General features: G+C 43.6%; 2 protein-coding genes across 5 annotated transcripts in view; one reads left to right on the top strand and one right to left on the bottom strand.

Moving 5' to 3' along the window:
- The window catches only part of mettl15 (methyltransferase 15, mitochondrial 12S rRNA N4-cytidine), a 151,183-nt gene extending 136,890 nt beyond the window's left edge, over positions 1-14,293 (bottom strand). The window contains exon 1 of one of the 3 annotated variants that reach the window (XM_072466657.1): positions 13,648-14,293. In XM_072466657.1, coding sequence (XP_072322758.1) covers positions 13,648-13,953 — 306 coding nt within the window. In that variant the 5' untranslated portion in view covers positions 13,954-14,293. The remainder of the gene's footprint in view (positions 1-13,647) is intronic. The other 2 variants (XM_072466658.1, XM_072466659.1) reach the window with 2 other exon arrangements.
- A 231-nt stretch (positions 14,294-14,524) lies between these two features.
- The window catches only part of LOC140384706 (kinesin-like protein KIF18A), a 117,338-nt gene continuing 112,087 nt past the window's right edge, over positions 14,525-19,775 (top strand). For both annotated transcript variants that reach the window (XM_072466656.1, XM_072466654.1), the window contains exons 1-2: positions 14,525-14,641; positions 16,825-17,211. In XM_072466656.1, coding sequence (XP_072322757.1) covers positions 16,890-17,211 — 322 coding nt within the window. In that variant the 5' untranslated portion in view covers positions 14,525-14,641; positions 16,825-16,889. The remainder of the gene's footprint in view (positions 14,642-16,824; positions 17,212-19,775) is intronic.

Here is a 19,775-nt window from a genome sequence, read left to right as displayed (position 1 = left end):
TGAAATACCCTTTGTAAAGCTATGCGCCACAAGGACAACAGCAATTCAAGAAGGCCTACCAATCGTCTTCCTACACCAACCAGCAATGAGCAACAAAAAGCCTTTTTTATGCTATCCGCAACCCAAGACAAAATTTAAAAAAGAGACAAATTAACAAAGTATCAATCACAAGTAACCATTACAGGAGACAACAATGGAAAAAGAAATGCACACTGCAGGACTGTATTGTAGAGTGTAGTAGAGTGATGAAGCCAATTGGAGGGAGAAGGATGGGAGAAAAAGAATCATATGCTCAGAGGACTATCACATTCCAAAATAATTTTAAAAAGATCATGTTATTCCTGATTCTCCTGCTGAATGACTAAGAATTGTATGTGTAGAAATTCATCTGTCCATTTGACAATAGAAAAGTAAAATTACAATAATTTTGGCTTTATTCTCGGCGATTGCTACATGTTTTGAGAAATACAAAAAAAAAAACTTGAATTATCTGTCATGCATTGGAAAGCATGGATACTTTTAATGCAACAGTAAGTGCTTCGTATTTAATTATTAGTAGACAATACCTTGTAGACAACAAAATGGATGAACAAACATTCAGGTATGGAACGTATATTTGTGAGAAATATAGCTGTTGTAAAAAAAATACATCCACAGCATGTCAAATCATACTAACTAGGCTAAGACCTCAGCATGAATTAAACAGTTTCCAATCAACTAGTCTAGCACTTCTATTGCCTCTGTGGCTATGACTCAGTGCACTGACTCATCCGGCCAAACTTTCTACCGGAAGAAAAAGTATTAAATCTGCTTCAAGTTTGTTATAAAAGTGACCCTGAATGTAATGAAGCATAATGGTTCATCAGGAGGATCATACTAAAGTGATGTTTGACAGCCATTTAAAAAAAACTTCTTCAAATGTTATAGAGCCACAACAACCTGGAATACTATTTTACAAACAGGCTGTGAAAACTGATGATCATAAAATCACTTTTTGGGGGTTTTAATGAAAATAGAATACGTAGCTACAATTTTAAAGAAAAAAGCAACAGAAAATACTATCATAAAAACAGTAAAAATGTTGGAAATACTCAGGTCAGGCAGCATCTCTGGTGAGTTTACAGGCTGAATTTTCATGCAGTCAGGGAGATTCCCTGGAGGGGTGAAAATGGTGGCCAGGAGCTAATTCCAGGAGTCTGATTTTTACCAGAATCTTTGAGGGGTGTGGGCCAGTTGAGGTCACGAGCACTCACCCAGTATTTCTGATCTCGCCGGCTCCATTGCCGGCTTGTGCATGCCCGAGTCCTCTGTAATTTTCATGGAGTCAGGCCAGCTTTTCAAAGAGCCATGGTTCATGGCACCTCAGAGGAGACCTGGCCCATATTCTGCATGAGGAAACCTTTTGAAAGGCAAGTTCAATTGGTCCCCCTCACGGAATGCATGCTTTGACATGCGTGAAGGGCCATGGGATGGTCGGTAGGGGAATAGATGGGGCATGGCAGTGTGTGTGTGTGTGGGGGGGGGGGGGGGCTGGAGGCCTTACTTTGTTTCCATTATAACTGGGCAAAATGGCACTGCACCAAGACAGGCCTTTTAAACATCCTGCCCCAGCACACGGAGCCCTGTTCCAGCTGCCAAATTCTTTCCTGGGTCGGCTCAGATAAGTCGGTTTCGACTTGGCGACAGGAATTGTGCCAGAGGACAGCAAATGTGGTCCCTTTGTTCAAAAAGGGGAGCAGAGACAACCCCGGCAACCATAGACCGGTGAGCCTCACGTCTGTAGTGGGTAAAGTCTTGGAGGGGATTATAAGAGACAAGATTTATAATCATCTAGATAGGAATAATATGATCAGGGATAGTCAGCATGGCTTTGTGAAGGGTAGGTCATGCCTCACAAACCTTATTGAGTTCTTTGAGAAGGTGACTGAACAGGTAGATGAGGGTAGAGCAGTTGATGTGTATATGGATTTCAGCAAAGCGTTTGATAAGGTTCCCCACGGTAGGCTATTGCAGAAAATACGGAGGCTGGGGATTGAGGGTGATTTAGAGATGTGGATCAGAAATTGGCTCGCTGAAAGACAGAGGGTGGTGGTTGATGGGAAATGTTCAGAATGGAGTACAGTCACAAGTGGAGTACCACAAGGATCTGTTCTGGGGCCGTTGCTGTTTGTCATTTTTATCAATGACCTAGAGGAAGGCGCAGAAGGGTGGGTGAGTAAATTTGCAGACGATACTAAAGTCGGTGGTGTTGTCGATAGTGTGGAAGGATGTAGCAGGTTACAGAGGGATTATAGATAAGCTGCAGAGCTGGGCTGAGAGGTGGCAAATGGAGTTTAATGTAGAGAAGTGTGAGGTGATTCACTTTGGAAGGAATAACAGGAATGCGGAATATTTGGCTAATGGTTAGGTTCTTGAAAGTGGATGAGCAGAGGGATCTAGGTGTCCATGTACATAGATCCCTGAAAGTTGCCACCCAGGTTGATAGGGTTGTGAAGAAGGCCTATGGAGTGTTGGCCTTTATTGGTAGAGGGATTGAGTTCCGGAGTCAGGAGGTCATGTTGCAGCTGTACAGAAGTCTGGTACGGCCGCATTTGGAGTATTGCGTACAGTTCTGGTCACCGCATTATAGGAAGGACGTGGAGGCTTTGGAGCGGGTGCAGAGGAGATTTACCAGGATGTTGCCTGGTATGGAGGGAAAATCTTATGAGGAAAGGCTGATGGACTTGAGGTTGTTTTCGTTGGAGAGAAGAAGGTTAAGAGGAGACTTAATAGAGGCATACAAAATGATCAGGGGGTTGGATAGGGTGGACAGTGAGAGCCTTCTCCCGCGGATGGAAATGGCTGGCACGAGGGGACATAGCTTTAAACTGAGGGGGAATAGATATAGGACAGAGGTCAGAGGTAGGTTCTTTACGCAAAGAGTAGTGAGGCCGTGGAATGCCCTACCTGCTACAGTAGTGAACTCGCCAACATTGAGGGCATTTAAAAGTTTATTGGATAAACATATGGATGATAATGGCATAGTGTAGGTTAGATGGCTTTTGTTTCGGTGCAACAGCGTGGGCCGAAGGGCCTGTACTGCGCTGTATTGTTCTATGTTCTAAGTGCCGCCGACACTTGCATCCTCCCCCTTTCCACATTGAAAATTCCATCTTTGTGGGCACTTTTTTCTCCCAAGGTGGGTGGGCCGAGCCAGTAAATTTCCCAACTCCCGGTACCTGCCTCGAGGACGAAAATCCAACCTGTTAACTCAGTTTCTTTCTCCACAGATGCTGTCAAACGTATGGGGAATTTCCAGCATTTTCTCTTTTTATTTCATATTTCCAGCATCTGCAGCATTTTACTTTGTGTTGTAGGATTTTGTTTTGGGGATTGCAAACAGCAGAAGTAATGTTACTTGCTGCAGCATTTGAATTCATCACTATTCATTAAAAATAACAGTAAGAAGTCTTACAACACCAGGTTAAGGTCCAACAGGTTTGTTTCAAATCACTAGCTTTCGGAGCACTGCTCCTTCCTCAGGTGAATGAAGAGGTAGATTCCAGAAACATGTATATAGACAACTATATATGGTCAACATGTTAGGATACCCAGACCAGACCCCCCAATGTCGGCTCAGATACCTGGTGTGAAATCCAACTGGACAGCACGGTAGCACAATGATTAATAGTTTCTTCACAGCTCCAGGGTCCCAAGTTCAATTCCTGGCTTGGGACACTGGCTGTGTGGAATCTGCACGTTCTCCTAGTGTCTGCATGGAATTCCTCCGGGTGCTCCGCTTCCCTCCCACAATCCAAAGATGTGTAGGTTCGGTGGATTGGCTATGCTAAATTGTCCTTCGTGTCCAAAAAAGGTTAAGTGGGGTTACAGAGATAGGGTGGAGATGTAGGGATAGGGTGGAGGCGTGGGCTTAGGTAGGGTGCTCTTTCCAAGGACTGATGCAGACTCAATGGGCCGAAAGGCCTTCTTCTGCACTGTAAATTCTATGGTTCAATGAACTATGAGGAAATGATACTTCACCTCAGGAGTGATGACTCTGACCAATAGGTATATTTTATGTTAAAGTCAAATTCAATCTTTAACACCGTATTATCGCAGAAATAGCTCGACAATTCAGTTAAACAATAAAAGGAAAATCTTTAGCTTATGCCCTAGACCTTCACTATAAATATTCCAACATAGCACCCACAATACAGTTCAAAGGCCACTTCAAAAGTTGACAAAACAGATTTATTTGCAGTCCTCTGTACAAAGACTTTTGGAGAAAGACCTTTTTAAAAGCAGATCCAGTACACTACTGCCTTTTCTGACCCTTTTGCTCAATCTAACAGCATTTATCAAAACTGCAAACTACAAGCAGACCTGGTTCCTCCCATTAGTTACATCATCCGTATCCCACTAAGATGTCCCATGACCTGCTTAGCTATTATTAAAATTCCTAAAATCATCAATACCCCAGGAAATCTCCCGCAATCAAAGCAATGTTCCATGAGCTAACCCTCTGTAAACAAGTAAATGGTTAAAATTATCAATTACCTCACCTTTTAAGACAGCTTACTTACAGCTTTAGTAGGCACACTGCCTGTATGTATTTTGAACACTAATGCCACAAATAGCAACTATATAACAATTTCTACATTCAAAACAAATATGTTATTCCCAAATGTAATAATTATTGATGCTTTAAAAGATAGAGCATTTCATTGTTAAACCAAATGGAAAGATTAATCAATAAAATAAAAGCCTTTATAAATATGCTACAAATCCAATTGTCAGGTTGCAATTTTGCAACCCCCCCCCCCCCCCCCCCCCCCCCGCCCCCCCAAACACACTTTTGTAATCTGCTGAATCTACATTCAGGATAATAGCAAAATGATACTTCCATTTATAAGTTTTACTTCTAAAAATTAACTTATTACAATTCTGAACTTTGTGCACCTCCCAAGAATTGAATAATAATAGATACCAGATGTGCTGCATTAATTTTCTCTATTCCAATGCTTTCGTAAAAAGCAAGCAAGTGTGCTTTCTAAAACCTCACAACAAGTTTAGATGTGAATGATTAACATTTTAGTTTCTCAATTTACACACCTTCCAATAAAGTACATTTTATGTGTCTATCAGTGACGGAGGATGGTGCTGATGAATCACCAAATCTCATTTCCAACAATTGTTGTAAAAGTTTCTGATTCCGCGATAAGTCCTCTACAAAGGTTTAGTCAGTACCTCTGTATTCTGACTTTAACAATGAACAAACATAAAATCAGAAAGTGCTGGAGGAATTACAGGAGCTCTACGACATTAGTATATTCAGCCGAACTCTGGTTTCATCTTTTTCAGAAAAACCTTGAGATTTGGAGAAAAAGAGCACGAATCAAAATAAACTTTACATTCATGGTCTCCTTTAACCAATACTCTGGTGGATGAAGTGTATTAGCAAAACAAATATGCCAGAATACATAGTATTTTGTAGTCAATATAAAAGGCCAACCACCTACACACGTTTAAATCCATTATTGAGTACCAAATAACAGGCAGAAAAACTGGCCTATTATCAAAAATTGCATTCTCCTTAGTGAGTTGAGCACAAAGAAGATTTATTGCTGAGTTTGTTGCCCACTCTTGCTGAAGTTAAAATCAATCGGAAACTGGTGTCTGCCAGGAACACTGGACTAAATTTTACATGGGAATAATATCAGAGCCTGCCAGCCCGTTATTTGGAGAGTCCACATTAACACATTTTCCATGATTTATCTTCCTACAATGGGAACTGTTTATCCTAAACAGTATGAAGTTTTTATTTTTGTCTGAGGGAAGCAGGGCCCTGTGAACTTTAGGCACAGAGAAGCAAAGATACATTTGTCTACTAAATGGGCAAGTTCCCATCAAAAAGAAACGCCAGTGCAAATTGCCAATTTGATCAATGGATAACCCTCTTTATTGTGTGTTCAGTAGGCCTCACAAAGACATTCAAGTCTTGTATGCTTGAACATTAATTTACAATTGATAATATATAACTAAGTCCAAAGATGTGCAGTTTAAGGGGATTGGCCATGCAAAATTGCCCCCATGTGTCCAAAGGTTAGGTGAGGTTGCGGGGTTTGGGCCTGGGTGGGGTGCTCTTTCAGACGGTCGGTGCAGACCCAATGGGATGAATGGCCTCCTTCTGCATTGTAGCGATTCTATAACAATTTTAATATAATCATGATCAATTCTGCCAAATAACATCCTCTCTATAATGTTGAAATAAAGGGGTTGGGAGAATGAAAGGCAAAATATTTTGATCAATTTACTATTGTGCATTGAAATCAGCTGTTAAAAACACAAAAACAGATGTACCAGTGAAACAGAATACAAGTCGTCTTGCAGAGATCCTGCTATGCTGCTGGGTATAGGGATATGCAATGTGAATTGGCAGCTCACTGATGCTTAATGTTGAAACAAATACAGAAAATAAAATACACTGAAATACATTTAAAATGGTTTGATTGTCCACTGAAAATGGGATACAGACCTACATCTCCCAGTGAGCTCTATTCATGTCACCCCCCCCCCCCCCCCACCTTAATGCTGGATATATTTTAACTCAATCTACAAATCCGAGCTGAAGTTGAAGCCTATTATCCATCCACTGACCCTGTTTGTTCTGTACCGAGTTTCTCTTCTCCGATTTGATTTTCAAGCTGGACTATGCTATACAAGTCAGTGCAACGATACTAATCTACCACTTATCCCTGGTCTGCACCAATACTGCTCAATGGTCTTTGCGGCCGTTGATCCTAATCAGTTTCACATCGCTTTTGGAACTTCATGACTCTGGTGTGGACCGGATTTGACTGGCCCCTCACACTCCTGCGGCTGCTCCTTGTCCTATTTACTTCTCGCTTACCTTTGTCTTTTGCTCGAATTATCTTTCCTGTTTAGATTGATTAGATTTCATTCTCACCCACACCTTGCTCGCCAACCTTCATTTTGCTTTCCCCTACGTTTCATTCCTATGGATCCTTGCTCCTCTGCATTTCTGTGTAATGCCAACTCCTGAACACAAATTCTGCAGTTGAGTATCCCGCATTTGGGGACATTGCAGGCGTCAGCACACCCGAAGTGCAATGGGATAGCCTTGTCCTGGGCGAACCACCTTCTTGATCATGGTTTCACTCCGGAACAACCGGTCCTGAACCCTTGGTTGACACGCCTTTCCTTCACTGGGCAGGCTTCATCAATGCTTCAGCTGATATTCTGCTCTTCCAAAATGACTACTGGATCTCATCCTCTCCACCAGTGACTCAGAACTTGGTCAGTGGCTTCTTCTTGCTGACTCCACACCGTCTCCACATTGGATGAATTACACACGAGTGCTCGGGGCCTATGGGCTTCAATTTTCAACTCTTTCAAATTATCTGCTCCCCGTTAATGAGAAATGCCTCACCTAATTTCTGCTCTGCTAGTTATTCTAAAATGTTGTGTGCGCATTAAAGTGTGGATTTTAGCTGCTTAGCTGCACCAAGAGTGCACTGGATTTCTCAGGTCTGCTGCTCCTCTCATCCTTCCGAATAAATTGTTATGGAACTTTCAGAATAACCTAATTCACCAAATTAGTGAAATGTATTTTGAGTAATGTCCCCTTATGCTATACAAAGCTATTGAAATAATATCAGATCCAAAGTACATGTAGGAGTGAAGGGGAAGAGGAAAGACTGCATGTGCCTGTGAACATTTGGGGCTGGTAAACGAACACATCTCAATTGTTTATAGAACATTAACATTTTGAAAATCAATAGAAACTATTTCTCTGCCATGTAACAATTTTAACCAAAAGATACTCCACTCTCACTACAAAACTGTGCTGCTTTGCAAACCAGTACGTACGCAGGAAGAACAAAATACAACAAACAGCTGGATTGTTAGGAATAAAATCGGGGCATATTTGCAACAGATTAAAAATTATTTTCTTGTTTACTTGCAAGGGGATGGTGGCGCAGGGGATTAATTTAATGATGACAAGCAGGAGTAATTCTGCCCCCATTTCAAAAGTAATTCTGTTCTAATATATTGGAATGATAAATTAGTGTATTTATCGTAGACTATGCCAACTTGTTACACTCTAATTCTAACCCCCCACTAGTAATAGCACTGCAGAATATCCCATTTGCAGGAGATTCAATTAGAATGACAAGTTTACATTTCTAGTTTCCATTATAAAAAATGGGCATAGGCATTGATAATAAAAAAAATTGATGGTAAGTGCGCGCAGAGGCACAGTTATTATAATGGATCCATTTCATGTCATACGTGCATTTATTGAAGCACTGTATTGCAATAAATACATTTATTTATGCAAACCAAAGGCTAATGTTCTTTAAATCAAAAACTGCTGTATGTTTGAACTGACGAGGCAAAGTCCTCTTGTAATGTTTAATATTGAAACAAATATGGAAAATAAATGACACTGAACACCTAATCTGAAGTGAGCACTGTCTCTGTGACCCCTCCAACACTCACTCTCTCTTCCTCAGGACCTTCCCAAGTAAGGGCAGGAGATGCAACATTTCCTGCCTTCCCAACATCTAGAGTCCCAAAGACTCCCACTGAGTTCACTGCTTGTAATGCGGTTTCAAATGCACTGAGGATTGGTCGCTATGCTTAAACATCTTCAGTCGGTTAGCATGATAACTTGCAAGGTAAACTTGCAGGTTGAGTCCGTAATTAAGAAAGCAAATGCAATGTTGTCATTCATCTCAAGAGGCTTGGAATATAAAAGCAGGGATGTACTTCTGAAGCTTTATAAAGCATTAGTTAGGCCCCATTTAGAATACTGTGAGCAATTTTGGGCCCCACACCTCAGGAAGGACATACTGGCACTGGAGCGGGTCCAGCGGAGATTCACACGGATGATCCCAGGAATGGTAGGCCTAACATACGATGAACGTCTGAGGATCCTGGGATTATATTCATTGGAGTTTAGGAGGTTGAGGGGAGATCTAATAGAAACTTACAAGATAATGAATGGCTTAGATAGGGTGGATGTAGGGAAGTTGTTTCCATTAGCAGGGGAGACTAGGACCCGGGGGCACAGCCTTAGAATAAAAGGGAGTCACTTTAGAACAGAGATGAGGAGACATTTCTTCAGCCAGAGAGTGGTGGGTCTGTGGAATTCATTGCCACAGAGGGCGGTGGAGGCCAGAATGTTGAGTGTCTTTAAGACAGAAGTTGATAAATTCTTGATTTCGCGAGGAATTAAGGGCTATGGAGAGAGAGCGGGTAAATGGAGTTGAAATCAGCCATGATTGAATGGTGGCGTGGACTCGATGGGCCGAATGGCCTTACTTCCGCTCCTATGTCTTATGGTCTTATGATGCTGTACTTGTGGTCGTTTGGCACTTTAATTTCCCATCCCATTTTGATCTCCCTATGCTTGGGCTCTTACACTGTTTCAAAAGTGGCCAATGCAGGATTACGGAGCACCACATCATCATTATTAGGCACATACAGCCCTGGGTCCTAATTACTATTCACATCTTCTTGGACAGTAGGTCCTAGTAATGGAGGAAAGATGCACTGGAACTGTAGGAGGTGTTGGCTGGTTATCCCTGATAGGTACATGATCAGTGATGGTGGTTTGCACTCTTGCTGTGCACCCACCTTTCTCCAGCTCATTTGTGGGCCACAGAGGTTTTCTCCTCTTTGTCAGATTTTCCACCCTCCAGCACACACCGTAATTCAATACGATCATGGCTGATTTCCTCTCGGCCTCAACTCCACTTTCCTGCTCATTCTCCATAACCCTTCAACCCATTACTAATTTTAAATGTCTATCTCTTCAAATTTACTCAATGTCCTAGCATCTACCACACTCTGGGGTAATGAATTGCACAGCATTTTCTGTTTTGCTTTTATAATAATAATCTTTTATTGGTGTCCACACTGCAATGACGTTACTGTGAAAAGGCCCTAATCGCCACACTGCGGTACCTGTTCGCGTACACTGAGGGAGAATTCAAAATGTCCAATTCACCTAACAAGCACGTCTTTCTGAACTTGTAGGAGGAAACTGGAGCACCGCAAGGAAATCCACGCAGACACGGGGAGAATGTGCAGACTCCGCACAAACAACGACCCAATCAAACCTGGGACCCTGGCACTGTGGAGCAACAGTGCTAACCACCGTGCTACCATGCCTCCTCTTTTACTAATATCCATGTGGGAAATTGTTGCACTGAAAGAATAAATGTTACGTCAAATCAATATTTAGAACAAAGAACAAAACAGCACTGAAACAGGTCCTTCGGCGCTCCCAGCCTATACCGGTCACGATACCAGCCTTTGCCAAAACCCTCAGCACTTCCTTGTGCCATATCCCTCTATACCCATCCTATCCATGTTTGTTGAGATGCCTTTTGAACGACATTAATGTATCTGCTTCCACAACCTCCCCTGGCAACGCGTTCCAGGCACTCACCACCCTCTGCGTAAAAGACCTGCCTCGCACATCTCCTCTAAACTTTGTCCCACAGACCTTAAACCTATGCCTCCTGGTGACTGACCCCTCCACCCTGGGAAAGAGTGCCTACCCATCAATTCTATCCATGCCCCTCATGATCTTGTAGACCTCTATCAAGTCACCCCTCAACCTCCGTCTTTCTAATGAAAACAGACCAAGTCTATTCAGCCTCTCCACATAGCTCACATCCTCCAGACCAGGCAACATCCTGGTAAACCTTCTCTGCAGCCTCTCCAAAGCCTCCACATCCTTCTGGTAGTGTGGCGACCAGAACTGTGCACAATATTCCAAGTGCGGCCTTACCAAGGTTCTATACAACTGTAGCGTGACTTGCCAGTTTTTATACTCGATGCCTCGTCCAATGAAGGCAAGGATTCTGTATGCTTTCTCTACTACCTTGCCCACTTGTGTTGCCACCTTCAAAGATCTGTGGACATGCACGTCCAGATCTCTCTGACTTTCTATATTTCTAAGGAGCTTTGCCATTTACGGTATATTTGGACCTCCCAAAATGCATTACCTCACATATGTCCGGATTAAACTCCATTTACTATTTCTCTGCCCAAGTCTCCAACCTATCTATGTCCTGCTGTACCTTCTGACAATCCTCAACCCTATCTGCCACTCCACCAACCTTAGTGTCATCCGCGAACTTACGAATCAGACCAGTTACATTTTCCTCACAATCGTTTATGTAAACTACAAACAACAAAGGCCCAAGCACAGATCCCAGTGGAACACACTACAAACAACAGAGGCCCAAGCACAGATCCCTGTGGAACACCACTAGTCACAGCTTTCCAATCAGGAAAACACCTTTCTACTGCTACCCTTTGCCTTCTGTGACCGAGCCAGTTCTGTATCCATCTTACCACCTCACCTCTGATCCCATGTGACTTCACCTTTTCTACCAGTCTGCCATGAAGCACCTTGTCAAAGGCTTTACTGAATTCCATGTAAACAACATCCACCGCCCTCCCCATATTAATCAACTTTGTCACATCCTCAAAGTTAGTGAGGCACAACCTCTCCTTCACAAAACCATGCTGTCTATCGCTTTTGAGTCAATTTCTTTCCAAATGGGTATAAATCCTGTCCCTGAGAATTCTCTCCAATAATTTACCGTCTAACGACATGATGTTCACCGGCCTATAGTTTCCAGTATCATTCCTGCTAACTTTCTTAAACAGCGGTGCATTAGCTATTCTCCAGTCCTCTGGGATCTCACCTGTAGCAAATGGGGATACAATATGTCAGTCAAGGCCACAGCAATTTCATCCCTTGCTTCCCTCAGTATTCTGGAGTAAATCCCATCTGCCCCAGGAGACTTATCTACCTAAATATTTTTTTAAAGACCCAATACCTCCTCCTTTTCGATGTTAACATGATCCAGGCTGTCCACACACCCACCCAAGAATCATCCTCCACAAAGTCTCTTTCTTTAGAGAACACTGATGCAAAGTATTCATTTAGTTCCTCATCCATTTCCTCTGGCTCAACACAGATTCCCCCCACTATTCTTCAGTGGTCCAATCCTTTCCCTGGCCACCCTCTTGCTTTTTACATATGAATAAGAAGCTTTTGGATTCACCTTTATCCTACTTGCCAAGGACTTTTCATGACCCCTCCTTCCCTTCCTAATTTCCCACTTCAGTACCTTCCTATGTCTTTATATTCCCACAGGTTTCAATTGTCCCCACCCTTCTAGACCGTACAAAAGTCTCCTTTCTGACGAGGTTCACAATATCCCTCGTTATCCAAGACTCCCTAAACTTCCCACACTTATCCTTAGTTCTTTCAGGAACGTGACTTTCCTGAATCCTAATCAACAGTCTCTTGAAAGACTCCCACATGTCCGATGTTGATTTACTATCCAACAGCCGCACCCAATCCAAATTCTTCAATTCCTGTCTAATGTTATCGTAATTTGCCTTTCCTCAGTTTAGCACCTTAACGCAAGGGTTACCCTCATCCCTGTCCAAAAGTAACCTAAAACGTACGGAATTGTGGTCACTACTCCCAAAATGTTCCCCTACCGAAACCTCAACCACCTGTCCAGGCTCATTCCCCAATACCAGATCCAGTACTGCCCCTTCCCTAGTTGGATTATCTACATATTGCATCAAGGCGGCTTCCTGGATACACTTTACAACTCTGCCCCATCCAAACTCCTAGCACTAAGTGAGTCCCAGTCAATACAGGGGAAATTAAAATCCCCTACCACAACAACCCTGTTACTTTTGCACCTATCTAAAATCTCTCTACCTATCTGCTCCTCTATCTCTCACTGGCAGTTGGGGGGCCTGTAATAAACACCCAACATTGTGACTGCCCCCTGCCTGTTCCTGAGCTCTACCCAGATTGCCTCGATGTATGAGCCCTCCAAGATGTCCTCCCGCAATACGGCTATAATATTCTCCTTAACCAGTGATGCTACTCCCCGCACCCGTTACATCCCCCTCTATCTCTCCTGGGGGATCTATATCCTCCAATGTTCATCCGTCCTTAAACCATGTTTCAGTGATAGTCACAACATCGTAAATCCAACTACTAATAAGTGCTCTAAGTTCATCTGCCTTACCTGCTATACTTCTGGCGTTGAAACAAATATACTTCAAACCACTCCATTTGAGCTGACAGGATGATGTTGTTTAGAGCTTAAACGTTGTGTCAACTCCAAACCAATAATCATCACTTTCAAAACTGATCACAGATCATTGAATATAATGCAGCAATAACTAGAATATTGCTGAAAAGAGAGGCATGTTGCCTAAGCTTTTCCTCTTACAGCCATCAGGACCATGGGCATATTTGTGCAGTAATAACTACCAGAATGTCGCTGAAAAGAGAGACATGCTGCTGAAGCTTTTCCTCTTTCACTCATCAGGACAAACACACAAGAGCTGCAAATTTCAAACTTTGTCTGGACGAGTGTAAAAGACAAAAACCTTCAGCAACACGAATCTATTCATTCTCTGTACTACCAAATATCTGGACTCCAGTGGCATCACATGGAGCAAATGCGCCGGTAATAAATATTAAAAACAGAAGGGGCGAGGAAGCTGGCTGAGGGGGTAGGGGGAGACACACTGTGATTTAATGATTAACTTTATGGCGACTGATATGACCACAAAATCTGGACTCACCTGCCCTGGCTTGGGCGACAAATAGCTCAGAACCTCCTTGACCATGACGGGTTTGTGGCGGGAGTGCGGAGGGTGTGAACTCTTCTCCCCGCCGCAGCTTCTCCATTCCTCTGGGGCCCGGGGGCCGGGGCCCTCCTCGACACGCTGAGCCTGTCCAGGCGCCGAGAGGGAGAGATCCCTGGCGGCGAGGGGAGGCCGGCTCCAGCAGACGGGCTCGGCGGCGGAGCGGCCTGCGGTCCGGATGGCGGGGTGGGCAGCAGCTGCGAGCGACCGGCCGCCTCTCAGCCAGCTCCCCCACCCGGCCATGATATTTACCGGAGAGGGTGGTCTAACCGAGCGGGGAGTGAGAGCCGCCCACAATCGGCGCAAACCGTCCCGCCTGAAATTCCGCCCAAACCTCCTGCGGATGTTCCCGCGGAGCGCAAATAGGACACTGACAATACCCTCCCCTCCACACACACTTAAATCGGTTTGGGGTTTTTTGGGACATCCTGAACTCTGTCCACCGTTACCATGGTGACATAAAATAATCCCTCAGACGCTTCAATTTATTAATTATGGCGGTCGATATTCCCTTTGTTTGTTTTTTACAATCTATTATTGTCTTTTAATTCCTGCGAGTTGAAATGGTTGGGGGGGGGGGGGGGGGGGGGTTTGATGACCGATTTGTCTTTAAACCAGGGTGACGGTTGGAGAGCAAGCGGCCAGCCGGACTCGACATCCTTATTGTTCCTCCGGCGCCCGGGGCCGTTCGGCGACGCGCTGACGTCGTGTCCCGCGCGCCACCAATCGGATTGAAGCGGGCGCCGTTCGGCGACGCGCTGACGTCGTGTCCCGCGCGCCTCCAGCCAATGGCAGGTCGGCCCTCCCGGGGACGGTTGGAGTTTAAATCGTGTGGGCCGCGCGCGCGCGCACGCGCGCTGTGTGCCTCCATCTCCTCTCCCCTCCCCCGGGACGATGGAAGCGAGCCCGCCCGCCCGATAAAACCGAGTCGGTGAGTCTGGCGATCCCGCCAATGTCAACGTTTGCAAATGTGGCGATGACCTGATTAATCTGTGGGTGGGGGAAGAGGGGGTGTTGGTGATGTTGAAGAGTAAATAATAGCCGGGTGGGGTGGAATGTAAGCTCCCCTCCTCCAGGAACCGATAAACGGCACCGGAGCTCAATGTCTCATCTAAAATTCCGCACGTCCGGCAGAGCAATGCTCCTTCCCGCCTGAGAGGCCGGAGTTGGTGGGGGCTTGAACCGACAACTTTGCGGCCCGGGTTGCCAACCCTCCAGGATGGGCCTGGAGGTCCATCTCCAGCAGGCTGTTGGGTGCAACCTCGCAGACTCATTCAGTGGGCTGTTTGAAACAGTAATCGTTGTTTATTTTCTTTGCACAGTCCTTTAACAGGTTCAAAAACCGACCTCTTCATTCACCTGAGGAAGGAGCAGTGCTCTGAAAGCTAGTGATTAGAAACAAGCCTGTTGGACTTTAACCTGGTGTTGTTAGACTTCTTACTAGGTTCAAAAATGGTGAAGATGGGGAAAGAAAGCCGTTTGGCTGGCAGGTCGAGCATCATCCGATTGGGCAATAAGCCTTTTTATGCGTTAAGTTTGCCCAGCAAAGACAGCACCAGGATGGACTTGTTGGCTGACTAATGGCTGGACCATGGGGTGTGCCGTGCATTGAGATCTCCAGGAATGCATTTAATCACAGTTGGCATCCCTACTTATGCCCAGAGGTGACTGAGTCACTAAGCCACATTTGAAGCGACACAGTGGCACCGTGGGTAGCACTGTTATGTCACAGCGCCAGGACCTGGGTACTATTCCTGGCTTGGGTCACTGCGGAGTCTGCATGTTCTCCCCGTGTCTGCGTGAGTTTCCTCCGGGTGGCTCCAGTTTCCCACAAGCTTGTTAAGTGAATTGGACGTTCTGAATTCTCCCTCCGTGAATCCGAACAGGCGCAGTTGTGTGGCGATAGGGGTGTTTCACAGTAACTTGATCGCTTTTTGCTTTGACAATGGGTAGCACAAGTAGATAGCACTGTGGCTTCACAGTGCCAGGGTCCCAGGTTCGATTCCCCGCTAGGTCACTGTCTGCCTGGAGTCTGCACGTTCTCCCCCTGTCTGCGTGGGTTTCCTCCGAGTGCTCCGGTTTCCTCCCACAGTCCAAAGACGTGCAGGTTAGGTGGATTGGCCATGATGAATTGCCCTTAGTGACCAAAAAGATTAGGAGGGGGTTATTGGGTTACGGGGATAGGGTGGAAGTGAGGGCTTAAGTGGGTCAGTGCAGACTCGATAGGCCGAATGGCCTCCTGCACTGTATGTTCTGATGGTTTGTGACAGCGTTTCATTATTGCCCAGTGCTTTCTGCCCTCTCAACTGTTTTGACACATGATCTCATTCCCATAATTGGAAATGTTTTACCGTTGCCATAAAAATCTTGTGTGTAACCTCATGCTTTATGATGATTGACTTAATCCATAGCCAGTGCATAAGTCTTATCTCCTCCAATGCATGTTGATTAATTGACTTGTAGTCTCCTGGCTTTTTGAAGAGAATTTGCACCTTTCAGTCTACAGCGAAGTGTTGTATGCTAAAATAGACTTCATTTGTTAAGACCGAACCACTTTAGTAAAATGAATGACAAGTTTGGCTTTCTGGACTTATACAAGTACAGTACCTGCATTTTAAGAGCTTGAACTGAAACAATATTGTTGCTAATTTAAATTGATTCACCCAAACTATGCTGTTTCCCATTCCCAGCCACTTGAGAGTTTGCATGTAATCTTGGATGTAGAAGTAATGCTTTTATTTATATTGTTGACAGTTCTCATCCTTGTAAAACCTGTAAATCCATAAACCGGTTTGGTTGTCAGTTCAGCCTATTGCAGCGTTGTCTTGCAAATGGAAGCACTTTGTGCAAGTCTTTTACAAAGTACCCTCTAATATATATACCTTATAAAAGATGACACATGTATTTATATGGTTTCTGGTTATGTTAATCTTTTGTTGGGAAAGAGGTGAAGTGTGAGCTATCTGCCAAGAACACTTGTGAAGCGAACATAGAAAATCTGTGGCACAGAAAGTGGCTATTTAGCACTTGTCCTGAACTGACTTTAAGTAACTTTGTTCTCTGTAATGCAATAATGACACTTTGCAAATTTATTTTTGTTTATAATTCTTCCAGGAAAGAAGTGAATGAGCTACATTTGAAAGGAATCCTTAAAAAGAGAAACATTTGATCATGCCATTATGCCTTCCACTGAAAATGATGTGTGTAATCATGTAAAAGTTTTTATCCGCGTCCGACCCGAAAATTCAAGAGAGCAAAATGGAAGGCACCACAAAGTTGTGCACGTAGTTGATAAGCACATGTTGGTTTTTGATCCCAAAGTCGATGAAATCAACTATTTTTATGGCTGTAAAGTTAAGCATCGTGACTTAAACAAAAGGAAAAACAAGGATCTTCAATTTGTCTTTGACCGGGTTTTTGGTGGTGATTCCTCCCAATCGGATATATTTGAAGAGACAAAGTCAATTCTAGAGAGCGTTTTCAATGGATATAACTGTACAGGTGAATTATTTTAAATAATTCCTTAAATTTATTTGGGATGCTTTAATAAAAATATATGGAGCTAAGAAACAGAAAGCATTGGTGGGAGTAGTTTATTGCTCCCAACCATAATTGTGTTGGGCATAATTAAAAACAGGAAGTGGGGTGCGGGCATAGGTAATACAGTAATCACAAGGTCTTTAATCATTACATGCTCGACAAACTAAATTTGCAGTGTTGCAGGTGAGCTCGTGGCATGTGTATATAAGACCGTTTTCTGGATCAGTGTGTCGAAGAACTAACTACAGAACAATTTTTTGGATCAGTATGTCGAAAAACTAACTACAGCACAATCTATTTCGGATCTAGTATTATTCTATGAGAAAGGATTAATAGCCTTGATAGTAAAGGGACCTGGTAAAGAGTGATCATAATATGAGTGGATTTATTAGTTCATTCAGAAACACGGTCTTAAATCTTGTGGGGTGGAGCCAATCAAGCTATGTGGGAAGAAGGCAGATTGGGAAACTTTGATTCTTAAGTTGCAACACACACCCCCTTGAGGATTTTAAAACTACAAAGAAAAAGTGGTCCAATCCTCACTAACGAGAAGTTAAAGGTAGTACCTTTCAAGTTTCCAAAAGGAATAGCAACCTGAGGATTTTAGAATGCAAAGGATTACCACAAAATTGATCAGCCATGATTGAATGGCGGAGCAGACTCGATGGGCCGAGTGGCCTAATTCTGCTCCTATGTCTTATGGAAAGGAAAATGAGAGTTAACTGGCTAGAGCCATGAAACCAGATAATGAAAGTGATTGGTATATAAAAAGAAATTTGAGCAAAAATCAATATGGCCCCTTAGAAGGAATAGGTGGTGGCATAGTGGTATTGTCACTGGACTCGTAACTCAGAGGCCCAGCGTAATACTCTGCCGACCTGGATTTGAATTCCAACACGACATATGGTGAAATTTGAATTCCATAACCTAATGAAGGCCTTGCAATGATTATTGTAAAAATCCATCTGCTTCACTAATGTCCTTTAGGCTCTTAAATGCCCTGTGAAATAGTCTGGAAAGCCTTTCAATTCAAGGGTAATTGGGGTTGGGCAATAAATGCTCGCCCAGCCAATGACAACCACATCCTCTGAATGAATATTTTTTTAAACATGCAGCACAAGGTGAAATTGGGAAATAAGAAATGACAGTCATTGAACAAATATTTTACATCTGTCTTCATGGTAGAGGACACACAAAACATTCAGGAAATAGTGGGGACCAGCACATTTTTAGGAGTTTAAAGAAATTGTTAATAAAGTAATAAAGCTGGTGAAATTAATAGGACTAAAATTGGCCATGAAGGTAATTTTAGGAGGTGGTTACAAATATCGTGGATACATTGGCTTTGATCTCGAATCTGGGGAACTCAAAGAGCAGTTGAATAATTTGCTATGTACAATTAGCATATTGTATATTCCTATATAATAGCTGCACATATCTTCAAATAGATATTTTAAAAGAAAACCTTGACTGGATCTGAGGATTGAGTTGCAGCTGGTCTAAAATTACACTTGGGTTAGAATCGTAGAATCACTACACTGCAGAAGGAGGACATTCGGCCCATCGAGTCTGCACAAACTCTCTGAAAGGGTACTCTACCTAGGGCCAGGCCCCTTAACCCAGTAACGACACCGAATGTAACCTAACCTTTTGGACCCAAGGGACAAATGATTATGGCCAATCCACCTAACCTGCACATCTTTGAACTGTGGGAAGAAACCAGAGCACCCGGAGGAAACTCGCGCAGACACAGGGAGAACGTGCAAACTCCAGTCAAACAGTCACCCAAGGCCGGAATTGAATCCGGGTCTCTGGCACTGTGAGGCAGCAGTGCTAGCCACCATGCCGCCCACTTAAGACCATTTAATTTTCTGAAGACTTGTACGTTACCTGTTTCCCTCCAGAGATGATGGCAGACAGCTGAGCATTTCTACCACTTTCTTTTTATTTTAAATGTCTATTTAAAAAAAAAAAAGAAATTTCTTGGAGACAGCAGTTTAATGTGGGTGCGGCAGATGAAGCCCATGGTATGCAGTTTGGGAAGTCCTGCATGTTCTTTGTGTCCTGGATGACTACCTGTGTAGAAAGTGTCTTTTTATCCTTGATTCTCAACAGTCGAGGGTTGATCTTTTAAAGTTATTTAAAATTACAAAATTTGTTAGGGTAGATATGAAGAGACGATTTCTTTTATGGGTGGATTCCATAACAAAGGGGTCAGAATGTGAGGTAGAGCTGGGTGTCATCAACATGCATGTGAAAATTAATGCTGTGCTTTCAGGCAATGTTTTTGAAGGGCAGCATGTGAATAGGAGGGGGTGAGACTTGATCCTTAAAGGATGCCATAGTTAACAGTGCGGGAACCGAACTATAAACTGTTGTGCATTGCAAGTGATACTCTGAGAACAATTAAATACAATACGGAACATGATGAGAGCAGCCTCACCTAGCTGGATGATGATGGAGAGACATTGGAGGATATTGTGATGAACCTTGTCGAAGGCTGCAGACAGGTTGTGAAGGATGAG

This window comes from Scyliorhinus torazame, chromosome 10, assembly GCF_047496885.1.
Source record: "Scyliorhinus torazame isolate Kashiwa2021f chromosome 10, sScyTor2.1, whole genome shotgun sequence".
Lineage (NCBI taxonomy): Eukaryota > Metazoa > Chordata > Chondrichthyes > Carcharhiniformes > Scyliorhinidae > Scyliorhinus > Scyliorhinus torazame.
This window is presented reverse-complemented; position numbering and strand designations above follow the sequence as displayed.